This window comes from Merops nubicus, unplaced genomic scaffold, assembly GCF_000691845.1.
Source record: "Merops nubicus isolate BGI_N331 unplaced genomic scaffold, ASM69184v1 scaffold21187, whole genome shotgun sequence".
Lineage (NCBI taxonomy): Eukaryota > Metazoa > Chordata > Aves > Coraciiformes > Meropidae > Merops > Merops nubicus.
The window spans coordinates 6,139-19,237 of record NW_008622601.1 but is presented as its reverse complement, the minus strand read 5'-3'; the positions used below and the strand labels follow the sequence as shown (position 1 = coordinate 19,237).

Sequence of the window (13,099 nt, the reverse complement as noted above, 5' to 3'; positions counted from 1 at the left end):
GGTTCCAGGATACTACCCTCTTCTACACCCCAGTGAACCCCAGCCCTTCCTGCCTTTATGCAAAGCTCCTTCTGAGATCCAGCTGCCCACACAAATGGTGGGTCCACCCCCACGTTTTGCTAGATATTCAGAGAATTGCTGCCTACTTATGACTGCAGTTCTGACCCTCCAAATGGAAGCACAAAGTCCAATCTTTGATCTTTAGAATCTGTAAAATGAGAACATGCCTATTGCTAGCTGTTCAAAGCAAATAATCATACACACACATGCACATGATCTTCTGTATCTTGATGGGCTCTTCAGCTCCAACAACTACCTATGCCTTACTTCAGTAAACCATACACTGGCATCAGTGGCTGGGTCAGCCCTATGACCTTAGGGGGTACAAAGAAAATGACACAAGCAAGTCAAAGGTCCACTACCACCACCTGGCTATTTGATATTAATTTAACCAGTTCCATGATAGTTCATAACAAGTTATTACAATGCCCTGGCAGGCACAGTCCTATGAGACCCCCAGAAACCACAGCATCACCTTCACCACCACTATCCTTTTTTTTTTTTTTGAGAGGGAGACTTCTTGGAGGAGTTGACAGATTGAAAAAAGAAGAGTAGATCTGGAAGCAGAGTTGTCTGCACCTCATTGCTGAGGACTAATGAACATCTCTGTGAGGAATTTCAGCAAGGAGTATCTTGCTAAAACCATTCATTTTTACTTAACACTGACAAAGACAGAGGCTGCTGGCCCCTGCTGTGTTTTTCAGCACCATTTGTAAAAGCAAGTGACTCCACAATAATGACTATCGTGGCTAGCAGACCATCCAACCAGAACTCTGCAATTCATTACAAACCTGAATCAGGAAATCCACAGAACATGCAATCAAACCAAAAACTATACTTCAGCTGAACATTTCACTCCACTTCTAGAACCTCCTGAGAAAGGGGAAAAAAATCTTCCTTTAGCATCTACAAGTGGTATATCAATTCCCTGTCATGCAACCAACTGACATTGATTTCCACCAACTGTCTGTGGTTTCCACAGACTTATCACAAGAGCATGGACACTGTATGTTCCAGGCACCTGAATTAGCTCTCCCCTTTTCAGTCCTGTTGAAACATCTTCTTTTGACATGTAGGCTTCAAATACACTCTTCTTCCTCCCTCGATTGGGTTTATTTAGATTCTTTCTGTCACCTGACGTTGAGACAGCAGCATAGGATCCTCCTGCAAACAAAAATTCAGAAGTGTTATCTTGCCCACCAAACTTGTCTATGTATCCTGACAGCAGCTGTACAAAGGCTTTGAGTTCAAAGTTAAACTTCTGAGAACAGTTTGCCTAGAAATACTGGCATCCAACTTCAGACCACCAAAAAGCCTGGAATAATCATGTTTTGCAAATAATCGACAGTCTTGTACAGCTCATTTTAGAGTTAAGAGTATTCATCCCACCCCATCTTTTAATAGCACTGAGCACACACTTCAAGACAGCTTATTCCTGAAGTGTGTACACACTCTGCTTTAATACCTCTGGGAGATCCCGGTTGTCTAGGATTTATTCTGTCTGAATTGTTCATTGTCTCTGTCTGTGATTCAGAGAGTTGCCTCTTCCTGTCGAAGTTATGAGGAGTTCTTGAAGATTCAGAGTTGTTTCTGGTCCTTGCAAACCCTCTCTTTTCTGCACCTGAAATCAAACACAGGTTTGAAGTAACCGGGGAGGGAAGAGGAACCCCATTGCCAGCTTGTGGTCCTGGTGAAACTCCTGATCCATGGCGCATAAGTACAAGTCACAACTGTGAGTCATGGTCTTTACCTAAACAAAATGATGTCTTCATTAGTTCGCTTGTAATCTGTTGGCTCTTTTTGCCTCTTAATCTACCACTAACTTATTTTAGCATAAATAAAACTCTGGAAATTACGATACTGAAGTTGGATACAACCCTTCCAAAATCCTGGGAAATTCATCAGAACATATAAACGTGAAATTGTTAAACTGTTTCCAAAGCCTCCACCCCATTAAGCCCCCAAGCAGTGAGAAAATAGAACTTCCCTACAACTTAATTAAGTAGTTTAGGAATCCAGCAGGAAAAAAAAATCTTAACAACCCACTGTTGAGTAATTAACTTTTGAGCTACCAGAGGCAGCGCGGTACCCAACGACACTACAAAGAAATGTCCAGCCTGCTCAGAACAGGCCACGATCACACAAAAATATTCTGCAAAGACTCACCCCTTCCTTCCCTGCCATCACCTCAGCCCCTTCCCTACAGCCAGGAGAGCCAGCAGCAGCTTCCAAAGCATATGCCAACGCTGTTCCACGGATCAGCACATTGGAATGCAACCCAGCGCCGTGCAGCTGCCCTCTTGGCCCTCCACCTGGAGACTGAACATGTCATCACAGCTTCGCCTTCCAGCCCCTCCTGGCTACACTCCCCGGGTACAAGCTTCTACCTGCAAGTCAGAAAATGTGCAATGCCAACTTATTTGCTATGGGGCTATCCAAGTTACAAGGCAAATTTTTTACTTATGGTATCCTTCACAAACAAAACTGCAGATTGCTTCGTAGAGTTAAACTGAAGCAGCAAGAAAAAAAACTGTTTAAAAAGCTGTACTTAAGGAGAGATCTTTAAAAATATGGTATAATAAAAGCGCTACTTTACCCAGTCACAGGCAAAAAGCAACTTCCACATACAATAACAAGCAAATTAGCAGGAAGAGGGAGGGCTCCTCCTAATTGAGGAGACACCAAGACAGGCAGAGGAACAACTCAAGGTGCCAGCTCAGACAGCCCAAGGAGAGATTAAATGCCACAGCAGTCTCCAAACAGGACACTGAAGTGAAGAGGGAGTCTTTGTTCAGTGACAAGGATGAGGGCAACTTAGTTTGGTCTCCTTCTACATGATCAAGCCTTTCATACTCTGCTCTTGCCTCCAGGGAGGAGACTGTCTGAGGGAGGTTACAGCTGTAATGCAGCCAGTGTAAAGAAGGCAATAATACCTACCTATACAGCCCACATGATGAAATCAAGCTAAAAGTAACTGACTTGCAAATGCCCTATGAACCGATTTGCAAATGTTCTAAGGGTCGAGAGATTGAGTTCAAAAACAGACACCGAAACTGAAAGTATGGACTAGAGTGATCTGAGCAGAACAGCTCTTGAATTGGCAACAGGGTTTTCTCTGGATAGTTTCCAGAGATGTTTTGGTGAAGGAACCTGACCGAAACTGCAACAGGTAGGATCTCAGGAACGCCATTTAAAAAGCAAGGCACTAGACTGATCACCCAGGGAGGTCATGCCATCTGCTTCACTGGAGGGTCTTAAAAATAGGTGAGACAGATGTCTGCCAGAGCTGGTCTAAAAAGAGTAGTTTTTTCCTTGAGGTAGTGAAATGGATTACACGGGCTCGTAAGGCCCGCTAAGGCCCTCGTTTCTATGACAGCAAGTCACAGAAAATACTATGAATTAAAGAACATGGGATAAAAAGGAGGCTTAACATGTAATTAAGAAGGAACTAAAAATAAAGCAGAAAACTAAGATGCAGGGGGGGAGAAGAGGAAAAAATAATTATTAAGTCTGGAAGTGAGCTGAGAGACAGAATTAGGCAGTGCAGAGCAGAGCTGCCCCAGCACTTGCCATGGCCATCAGTTCAAAACGATTGGGGTCATTACAGCCAAAAAATAATGCACAGGAACGGCAAATGGTGGAGGAGCACCTTTCCCTGCCAAAAAGGTGCACATGCAGAGAGGCACTCGCATGTTTCCAACACTTAAGCCTTTGGCTTGCTCTCTGGTGGGATTTTTCATCTGCCCAGACTCGGACACAAACTCATAAAAAAAGTATTCAAATCAAGAAACACAGCTTCAATGTAGCTGCCTCGCAAGCCAGTTTACACACAGCCACATTGGGTAAGCATCTGATGGTGCTGGCCATGACATTTATGACTAAACAAAACCACATACAACTGTCACAATTAGCATTCAACTGGAACACATCAAATTCTGCACGACTGTCTTTTCTTGTATTTCTCCTTTTAGAAGAAAGGGAGCCGACTACAGGTTGCCATCTGTTTCAGCTAGATTCACTATTTGCTTCTGCAATGCACCTGTCCTCTACCACCAGAATCTAGAAATACTTCTCGTGATGGGCTTCCGTGATGTCCCTGCTGCCCAGCATTAATATTCTGATGGATAAACAGAGATCATTCCACAAAGCAAACAGTAACTTGAGTAGTCTATGGATAGAGGAGGATATATTGAGACTATCCTTTTGGAAATAACTGCTATCACAAAGTTAGTTAAATTTTATTCTAGCACTAGGTGTGTCAGAAGTCTTACTTTCTCCATGGTGTTATAGTTGTGTGATTTTTAAGATAAAAAAAATTTTTATGGTAAGATGTCACAAATAACACATTCTACATATCAAAATAATGACAAAATTAATAAGTAAATGAATATAACAAAAATCTAAAATAACTTCAGTAGAAGGCAGACCAAAGTGCATTGACTGAGAGCTGAGGGTGGTTGGTACATCCTCACAGGTGTGAACCAACCCAAATGCACTGAACACTTCTGCATGTGTAGAAGCACCCAAGGTTGAATGCAGAGCAACTCTAACACAAGGCACTTCAAGTATTCACAACACTCAGCAAATGTAACGTGTTTGGATACGTTTATCTGGCTGCACAGATGATGTAGAGCTGATCTCCATGGATACAGCCATCACTTGCCTGGGATTTCTAGATATTCTTCCATTTCCAATGGGAAATAACACAACTGGACGAAAGATGGCTGACTTAATTATTTGAAGTCCTCTGGAGGGAGAGACAAATCCACCTCCACAGCTAGAGAGGCATGAAAAGAAAAGCAGGTGGTGTTTGTGGGCATTCAGAACCATCCACAATTGGTGATTCGCTCTCATGCTCAACATGGGCACCAGGAAAAGGAGGAGAAAGGATGGAGCTGAGGGCAGGCTCCAACCCAGGAGCCTGATCCAGCACCCAGCAGGCAGGCAGGCAGCAGTAGCTGGTGGAGCACCTCTGGAAGGACAACACTGGAGCTCAATCTCAAATGCAAACCACCACACTTTACCTCCGTCATGACAACAACATCACACAATGGCACATTTTGGTCTTTAAACCTAAGTACCCATTAATCTTTTCTTATTTGGGTAAAAAAGAAATGCAGGCAGGCAGCTTCCCAGAATAATTGATTTGGCTTACAGTAAGAGAGGAGGTTAGATGCTTTAAATCAGCTCATTTTGACATAATTTATAGAAAATCACTCTATAGTTTAGGTTTTGAGAAGTACTACATTTAATTAAACTTACATCTATTAGTCAGTTGAACAACTGGATGGTCAACTAAATCAACTAGAATGTACAACTAAACATGAAGTTAGCAAGGCCAGAAAGTCTTTAATTTTGTATTAAATTTGCATATTGCTTTACACAAGAAAGTATCAAGACCCTCAATTTTATTTACCAAAAATAAAACATTTCCAACTGCCCTCTAACACCTGACAAGCTATTTGATTATTAGTAGCAAAGAAGAAAAGTATTCCTCAATGAATTTTCATCAGCACATCCATAACTCCTTGGATACCTCCCATCCAGGATCCAGCAAGAACTAGTTTTACTTGAGAGATCCAAGTGAATTCCAAGATATGGACATCTTGGGACACCTTTCCCCCTTCCTCTCAAAGGCCATCTGCTTTGTCACTACACATTTTACCTCCAGCTAAATTTCCAGCTTTGATTCAATCTACATTATTTACATTTAACCAAGGTCCCTGGGACAGTCAGGACTATGAGAGCACCACAATTGTGCTGGTAACACCTCTACAGGTTTAGGATTCTCACCCCACTGACAGCTATCTTGACACGTAATGGTTCCTTTTACGCTTAAAAGCAAGGAATTCTGTTGAAAGCATTGGACAGAACAATAATAAAAAAAACCCAAACTTTTCCAACATTAAATACTTCCATCTACAGCTTACCTTTATCAGCATCACCACCTCCACTATTGGTAAGAGGATTTTCCATTGCTTCCCAGCATTAGATCATGATCTATATATGCAAAGTCATCTTTCAAATACCCTCGCTTTGCAGTTAGCATAAGCATGAGAAGAAACAGAAGCATATCCCCAGAACGGATAACATGCAATAGAACAATTTCTTATCAGATAGCGAGACACTCTCAACAAACAGTTACTAAATATTTGTCCATATTTCGACAATGTTTCATTTCATTGCTGACACACTTCAGTGACTTACACCAACCTCCTTCAAACCTTCCTAAGAGGTTCCCTGACATTTAGTTCAAGATAACCCAGCTATGCACTTAGTAAAACTCTGTAGGGATACACCCATGAGCTAGAAGGTACAGTAGCTACCAAATAAAGGGTCATCCAATGCTGCCCTCCTCTAAAAGGAGGAATTAACCAACTAAAGGCAACAAGAACCACTCTTATGCCAGCCCCTGTTTAGTCCTACACTCTCATTTAACTCAGACTGTGTTAAGCATGGCACATTCCTGCTCATCCTTACTAGAGACTTAATGAATTAGAGGTCAATGATATGGTAGCCCAAGGCATCAAAGCACAGATCTATAAGTTCAAATTGGCCCTCTGCTCCTGGCTGTGTTGGCAAAGTAAACTTCAGAAACCATCAGATTTGGTCTTTTAGCAAATGAACATTCTCCATGAGCTGCCAGGACATCCCACCTGCAACTTTATGAACCACTCTGGATGCTGATGTGTAACAGGGTGTATTTATAGCCTCAGTACAGGAGTTCAGCTAACAAACTCCGTCTTGTTTTGGAAAGACATCTGGAACCCCAAAAATCCAAAATCCTACATAGCCCCTGAGCAACCCTTGCCAGGTAATTGTGTGAGTTGAACTCTGCCAGCTTTGATGAGCTGGGAGGATGCAGCTCCTGGCTGGTAGCTCTGAATAGGCACAGACCTACTGTTGACACTGTTGTACCAGGCAACTACTCATTTCATTCTCCAAAGTCAAATAAACTCTGCTAGCAAAAGCATGCTTTGCCAGTACAAACTGCATTAACATCAGGGTGTTTTTGCTAAGATCCCCATGTCTTCCCCTTTCATTTGCTTAAACAGGCAATTTAAAAGCTATCTGATATTTTCTGCTGCTCAAAGAAGCCCCTAAAATAATTCCTTCCTGGTTAAAAGCCAAATTATGCTTGTCACACTGTTTTTAATTTCTAGTGCATCAGTGACATCCAGTATATGCCATGTTATATAAGTGACTAACTCAAAAACTCCAAGCACTTAAATGACTACTACAGCATCCGGAATCAAATTGCCACACACAGGCAAAACCAACAAACATCATTGAAGTGATCTCAAACACAAGTTATGTCAACAAAAACACTGGTCATAGACTGGCCAGAGGTAACCAGCTATTTATGTTTTGCAAAATATTTTGCGGATTTAAGAGATTAAATGTCCCACTCAATGTAACAGCCAAGTACTTTTTTGTTCTATTTTGTTTTAAAAGGAAAAACACAAAGACAGCTGTTGGTCTAGCTGCTCAGGGCAAGAGTTCTGTACCAGGAAAAAAGAAAAAAGACACTCATTGGAAGATCTCTCAAACAAAACTGTGCTAGAGCCCAAATAACACAAGCGGGTTCAAAATCCATCCAACACACTCCCTGTGAGCTCAGCTCCCCTTCAGCCCGTGCTAGGAACAGTCATGCTTCAACACTGCTCTCTCAACATGAGTTGAGTTCTCCAGTAGCCTTGGAACAGAACCACATCCATACATTTTGCAGTATCTTGAAGCAAAGAGGATAAATAAAGTAGATGGCTCAAGATTAAAGACAAAGCAATAGAGAGAAATGAGGATGTCATGGGAAAGAATTCATTAGAGATGTGGGAGTGGAAAGGCATATTTGAGATACATTATCAGCTCAGTGAGGTTTCACTGCAGCAAAGAGACTTCCAAGAGATAAACCTGGTAAGGCTGTATTTCAGATGCCAAATCTTAGGTCTAGCAGAAAGCACATTCTCCTTATCATGAGTAAATAGAAAAAAAAAAAATATTCTTCTCTGATGAGACAAACTCAAAGAATCCTAAACTGGAGGTTCAGAAGCACGCTCCTGTGCTCAGTCCAAGCCTGACCACAGAGCTAAAGGGAGTTTCTGCAATGTTGCTCTGAGTATTCCTCAAAAATAACCAAGGATGTGAATGATTTGAAATTATCTTAATGGTTGAAAAGTAAGACAAACTTCCAGGAAAGGGAGTGTCTTGGTGGAAGTGGAGAAGAACGGTGAAATGACTGTAGGGATTTAGGCAGATGGCAAATTGCATAATTAAGTTTCAAGTTAATTAAACAGTCATTCAAAGAAAAGAAACAATGCAGACCTACATTCACATGCACAGGCTCAGCCAAAATGTGAATTCTATGCAAATGTCCCAAACTGAGTGGATGATATATTGAACTCTAGCTGCCAGAACTAGCTCCCATACCCACCAGTCTCCACTAATTAACCCATTATGATGGGCCACCAGGGCCCAGCCATGGTGTAAACCTGAGCTGTAACTTTCCAGGGTCAATATAAACCAAAATAAAACAAGAAGATAGTGCTTACAGTGAATACTTGTCCACACAGCTATTAAACATGATTCCAGGTGTGATTCTGGTCCCTCTAGTAACAGCCCAACTGGTCACCAATGACCCTGTACAACGTAACACAGGTCCACCTGTGCCAGCCAACAGCTTGCTTACCAGCACAACTGTGATTGTGCAGCAGGAAAGACCAGTCTGGTTGTGCTCCATTTGTGTACCCAGGAAGGATTCTACAAAGCTCTCTTGCCCTGCAACTCAGAGGAAAGTGATCCTCTAACCATTTTTGCTCCCTGGCTGGTGACTCCTGAATGGAGAAGTACAGCCTGTGATGGTTTGTGAATGAGTTCACAGGGCCAGGAACTGCCTTTGGAGGTGACTGTGCCACTGTAGCTGGCTGTAAAAGATTCAACTGTGGGTTCTCCCTGCTGAGGAAAGAAACCTCCATTCTTCCTATTGAGGAAAAAACACTCTGATTTAAGGATGGAAGTAACAAAAAAAGTGGCTTATCCATGGATACTCAGTAAAGTCAAGAGCAGAGGCAGATGTTCATTTTCAAACCCATGAAAAGGAGGCAGGAAGCACATTGTGGGAAGAACACATTGCCAGGACCTTTTTCAGTTTAAGCTGCACATACTTAAGACTCTTGTGCTGAATCCCTCCAGATTTCAATATGGAACAAGGGAAAATGAAAATGTTCTTGCTGACTTGGGCATTCTGTATGGGCCTATGCTTTGAAAAACCAAAATGCAGAAAAATGCACAACAGATTCTTTCTGCTGCAGAAAACAGTGCTGTGGAAACTGCTCCTGGCCACTAAGATCACGTGCCCACAACACCATGCTCCTCTTCCAAAACACTTCCAAGCACCCTGACTTAAACAGTAATTGTACTTCAATTCCTCAGCAGGATTTGCATTGTAGGAATACTACATGAGTGCAAGAGCCAAAGATACCATTTCCAGGCTCTGAACTAAGGGTTGGTGATGAAACTCATTTAGTAGCAATAGAGTAAAAGTTTATCAAAATAGTTACTGTGCTCCAGCTGCGCACAGCAGCGCAGTGGTGTTGTCAGGGAGGGGATTCAGCTCTTCTGGTTTTCAGGACTCTGTGAACCTGCTCCACCCTGCTCGTGACCTCCTAACTCCCTACTCCGCCTGATGATTGCACTCGGCCAGGCCTCCACTCCAGCCTTGGGATGTGGGTCAGGGCTGCCTCCACTGCCACCTCGTCCTGCTGACCTCCCAAAGCATCTTGCACAAGACCTTTCTGCTCCCTGTTTTAGCCAGCAACTACACTGTAAAAAGGCTTCTTCCAGACTTTAGAAAAACACAATATTGTGGAAGTTCTCTCTTTGATTTATCTGGGCTTCAGCAGTTTGAGGGAAGCAAGTTGTGCAAAGATCAGAGGAAGTCAAGAAGCTTTGAAAGGCAAAATACCTGACCTGAGGTGCTAATGCACTAGAAGACATTAACAGCTGAAGAAATCAAAGAACTGCTTTCAGATCCCAATATATCTCAGGGTTACCCAGTGTTCTGCAGAATAAGTCAGTTTGCTGATGAATCGTTGCCCGCACTGTTCGTGCATTGTAGCAGGTACATAATTCAGAACTCTTGAGTACTGTGAGGGAAAAATGCCTAAAAACATACAAACTGAACAAAAACGCACTCTTGCTGCAGGCTTGTATCTGTAGAGAGCATGAAATAGTCTCCAAGGCATGACCTGCTCCATGCATCTGTGGGCTGCAGCTGCTAGTGTTGACATTTTCCTTCAGCACCCTGGAAATTTTTGGTTGTGTCACAGAAGACATTTTATGCAACAGATCCCAACATTTTGTTTTCCATCCTGCCCCAGCCAAGTTTCAACTCTCCATAGCTTAAATTTCCCCACAAGAGGGAGTTAGGGACATGCAGCCCACAGTATTTCATGGAGCTAGTCAGAAAGGAGCTTGAGGTGGGAGGGAAGGGATGGACACCAGCACAACGGACAGGAGAGGCAGAAGCAGAGGCTGGAGAGCAAGGCAGTGGTGAAAGCCCTGCAGCAGTCAGAGCCTGTAAAGGAGTCACAATTAGCCAGTGAAGCCAGCTGCAAATCATCTGTCCTACCTACGTTGGGTACCCACAGTGAAGAAGAAACCCCAAAGATTACCTGAACAACTGGCCAGACCTGACTGGGATGTGGGGGCTGGCTGGCCTGATGGACAGCAGAAGACAGAAAGGCTTTTTTTTTTTAATTAACTCCAGTTTGAACTGCAGCACATTTTTGGGGTAGAATATGTTATCAGGGCTTTTAAACTTGCCACTGACAGCCCACATAGCCCTTGGTAAACCTGTTCCAACGGCCATTCACCCTCGCCATGAAGTTGTGCTGTATTTCAAGCCTGGATTTGTTTAGCCTCAAATGCGTTATATCATAATCCGCTCAACTGAGTAGCCTATTATTGAACATCTGTTCCTCATGTAGGCAGTTTACTGAAAGCTCCCTTCCCCCAAGCATCTCTTTGATAAGTAAAGCAGGGTTCCTCAAATCATTCACTTATGATCCCAGCGTTTTAATCTTCCTTGTGGTCGCCCTCAGAGTATTCATCAATTCATCACCATCCGCCCCGAACAGAGGGCATCACCACAGGATACAATACTCCAGAAGCTGCTGCTGCTGCCATGCCAAAGACACACGCAGTCCATACTCCATCTTCCAATTCCCATGCTCATACATTACCCTTTTGGCTACGTTTCACAGGAGGGGGACGTTCAGCTGATTAATCCATCAAAAGCTCAAAACTTTCTTCCAGGCTGTTGTTTCCCACACTGGGTTCCTCACGCTGCTAGCACGGTTCCACGCTAGCCCAATAAATGGATTTTGTTTTGCCTGCTCCCAGTCCACCAAGCAATGCAGACGGCTGCCAGTAACCGCCTCCATTATTCAATACTCCCTGTGGTCTCCAAGTCATCCAACAAAACTTTCAATCCTACTTATACATTTTCTTCCTGAAGATTGACAGGAGCATTAAACAGCACAGGGTCAGAACATGACACTGCAGGAACCAGACACACCTGTTGGTAACAAGCCTCAGTTTATTGCTGCATTTAATTAGTTCAACTAAACAGCTTTTAAACCATTACACACACACACTGTAATTTTATTATGCCAACACACTGGCATCCATGCTCACACCTTTATCATCAAACCCCTAATCTCATAAGAGCCTGACACTGAGGGAGCTCAACAGAACCTTTGTTGCATTAATTGACAACAAATCATATTAAAGAAAAGATTAAAAACTAACTAAAAATAAATTCAGTTCTTGTATTAGCCTATTTTCCTAGGACCAACACGCCACTGACAGGCATGGTTACCTGAGCTACACAATAGGGGCTAAAGAAAAAAAAAAAACAGTTTAAATTTAAAAAAAAAAGCAGGTTAACAGCAACAAACATTTCCACTGACGAACATCTTCACATGAGTAGCAGCATAGCAGGTGAAGGAAGCTCCTTCAGGGAGAAGAAAGCTTTGCTGCCAAATACAAGGGTTCCTGCTGCAGAACTCGGTCCCACCACAGCCCGGTGTGCTCAGGACTCTGGCAGAGGATACGGAGGACCCTTATTAGATCACTTACAAAACCCGCAGTCCCTGCAAGGGCAGGACCTCATCTCCCCAAGAGAGGATGCATCAGACATTAACTCACATATGATAGCTGATGTTAGCCAAAAACATTAGTTGCACAAGATTCAGGAATGAAACATTTTTCCTATCAAAAGCAAGACAGAAATTTATGTCTGTGATGATGTTGTTAAACCATTAGAGAAAGGAGCATGTGTCTCTCCGATGGGGCCACACAGTAAATCCAGTTTTCCCTCCTCTCCCATATCTTATTACTGTGATTAACGTCATCTAAGGAACATTACATTGAACCTGGCAAGATTAGCTACATTTTAAAGATTTCCACAGCAACTAACATTCTCTGTTTATTGAGGAGATTCTGTGGCCTTCACTAGATCACTGGCTCATATTTACCAGGGCCAGATAGGGAGATAACAGCATTGTTAAGGACTGAATTTCACCACATAAGAATTGGAAGACTCAATACTAAAAAGTAGCATTATCTTACATTTGCCTTACAAGAAGGGAAAAACAGAAGCTGTGGTTCTTCCTCCAAAGTTCCCCCAGAGAGACAAAGGCAAACACAAAATTTACAGCAGTGTATCACAGAAAGACAGAAACCCTAAAGATTTTGCCATTTTAAGGCATGTATTTCTTGACCAGTTGTGCCCTTCACACATGCAAAAAAGCCATTCCAGGATACTTCCTTTACCTATCCTGAACCTTCTAAATGTCAGGGTTGCAGCCACAAACACACCACCATCCAACAGCAACAATTGGTTTTAAAGCTGTGATGCTGAACACCCGCCTGCTTGCCAGCGACACTCCTCCATGGAAGCTGCCCAAGTCGGTTAAGCACCACAGGCTGGGCAAAGCAATGCCAAGAGCCAGGCAGATGATAAATCAGAAAAGGCCAT

At 42.9% G+C, this 13,099-nt stretch overlaps 1 protein-coding gene across 1 annotated transcript in view; it reads right to left on the bottom strand.

Annotated features, from left to right (window-relative positions):
- The window catches only part of LOC103777313, a gene marked incomplete at its 3' end in the record, with an annotated part of 56,216 nt that overhangs the window by 38,738 nt on the left and 4,379 nt on the right, over positions 1-13,099 (bottom strand). The window contains exons 2-3 of the mRNA XM_008944866.1: positions 1,526-1,681; positions 1,082-1,224 (exon numbers count right to left, since the gene is read on the bottom strand). Of these exons, the coding sequence (XP_008943114.1) occupies positions 1,082-1,224; positions 1,526-1,681 (299 nt within the window). The remainder of the gene's footprint in view (positions 1-1,081; positions 1,225-1,525; positions 1,682-13,099) is intronic.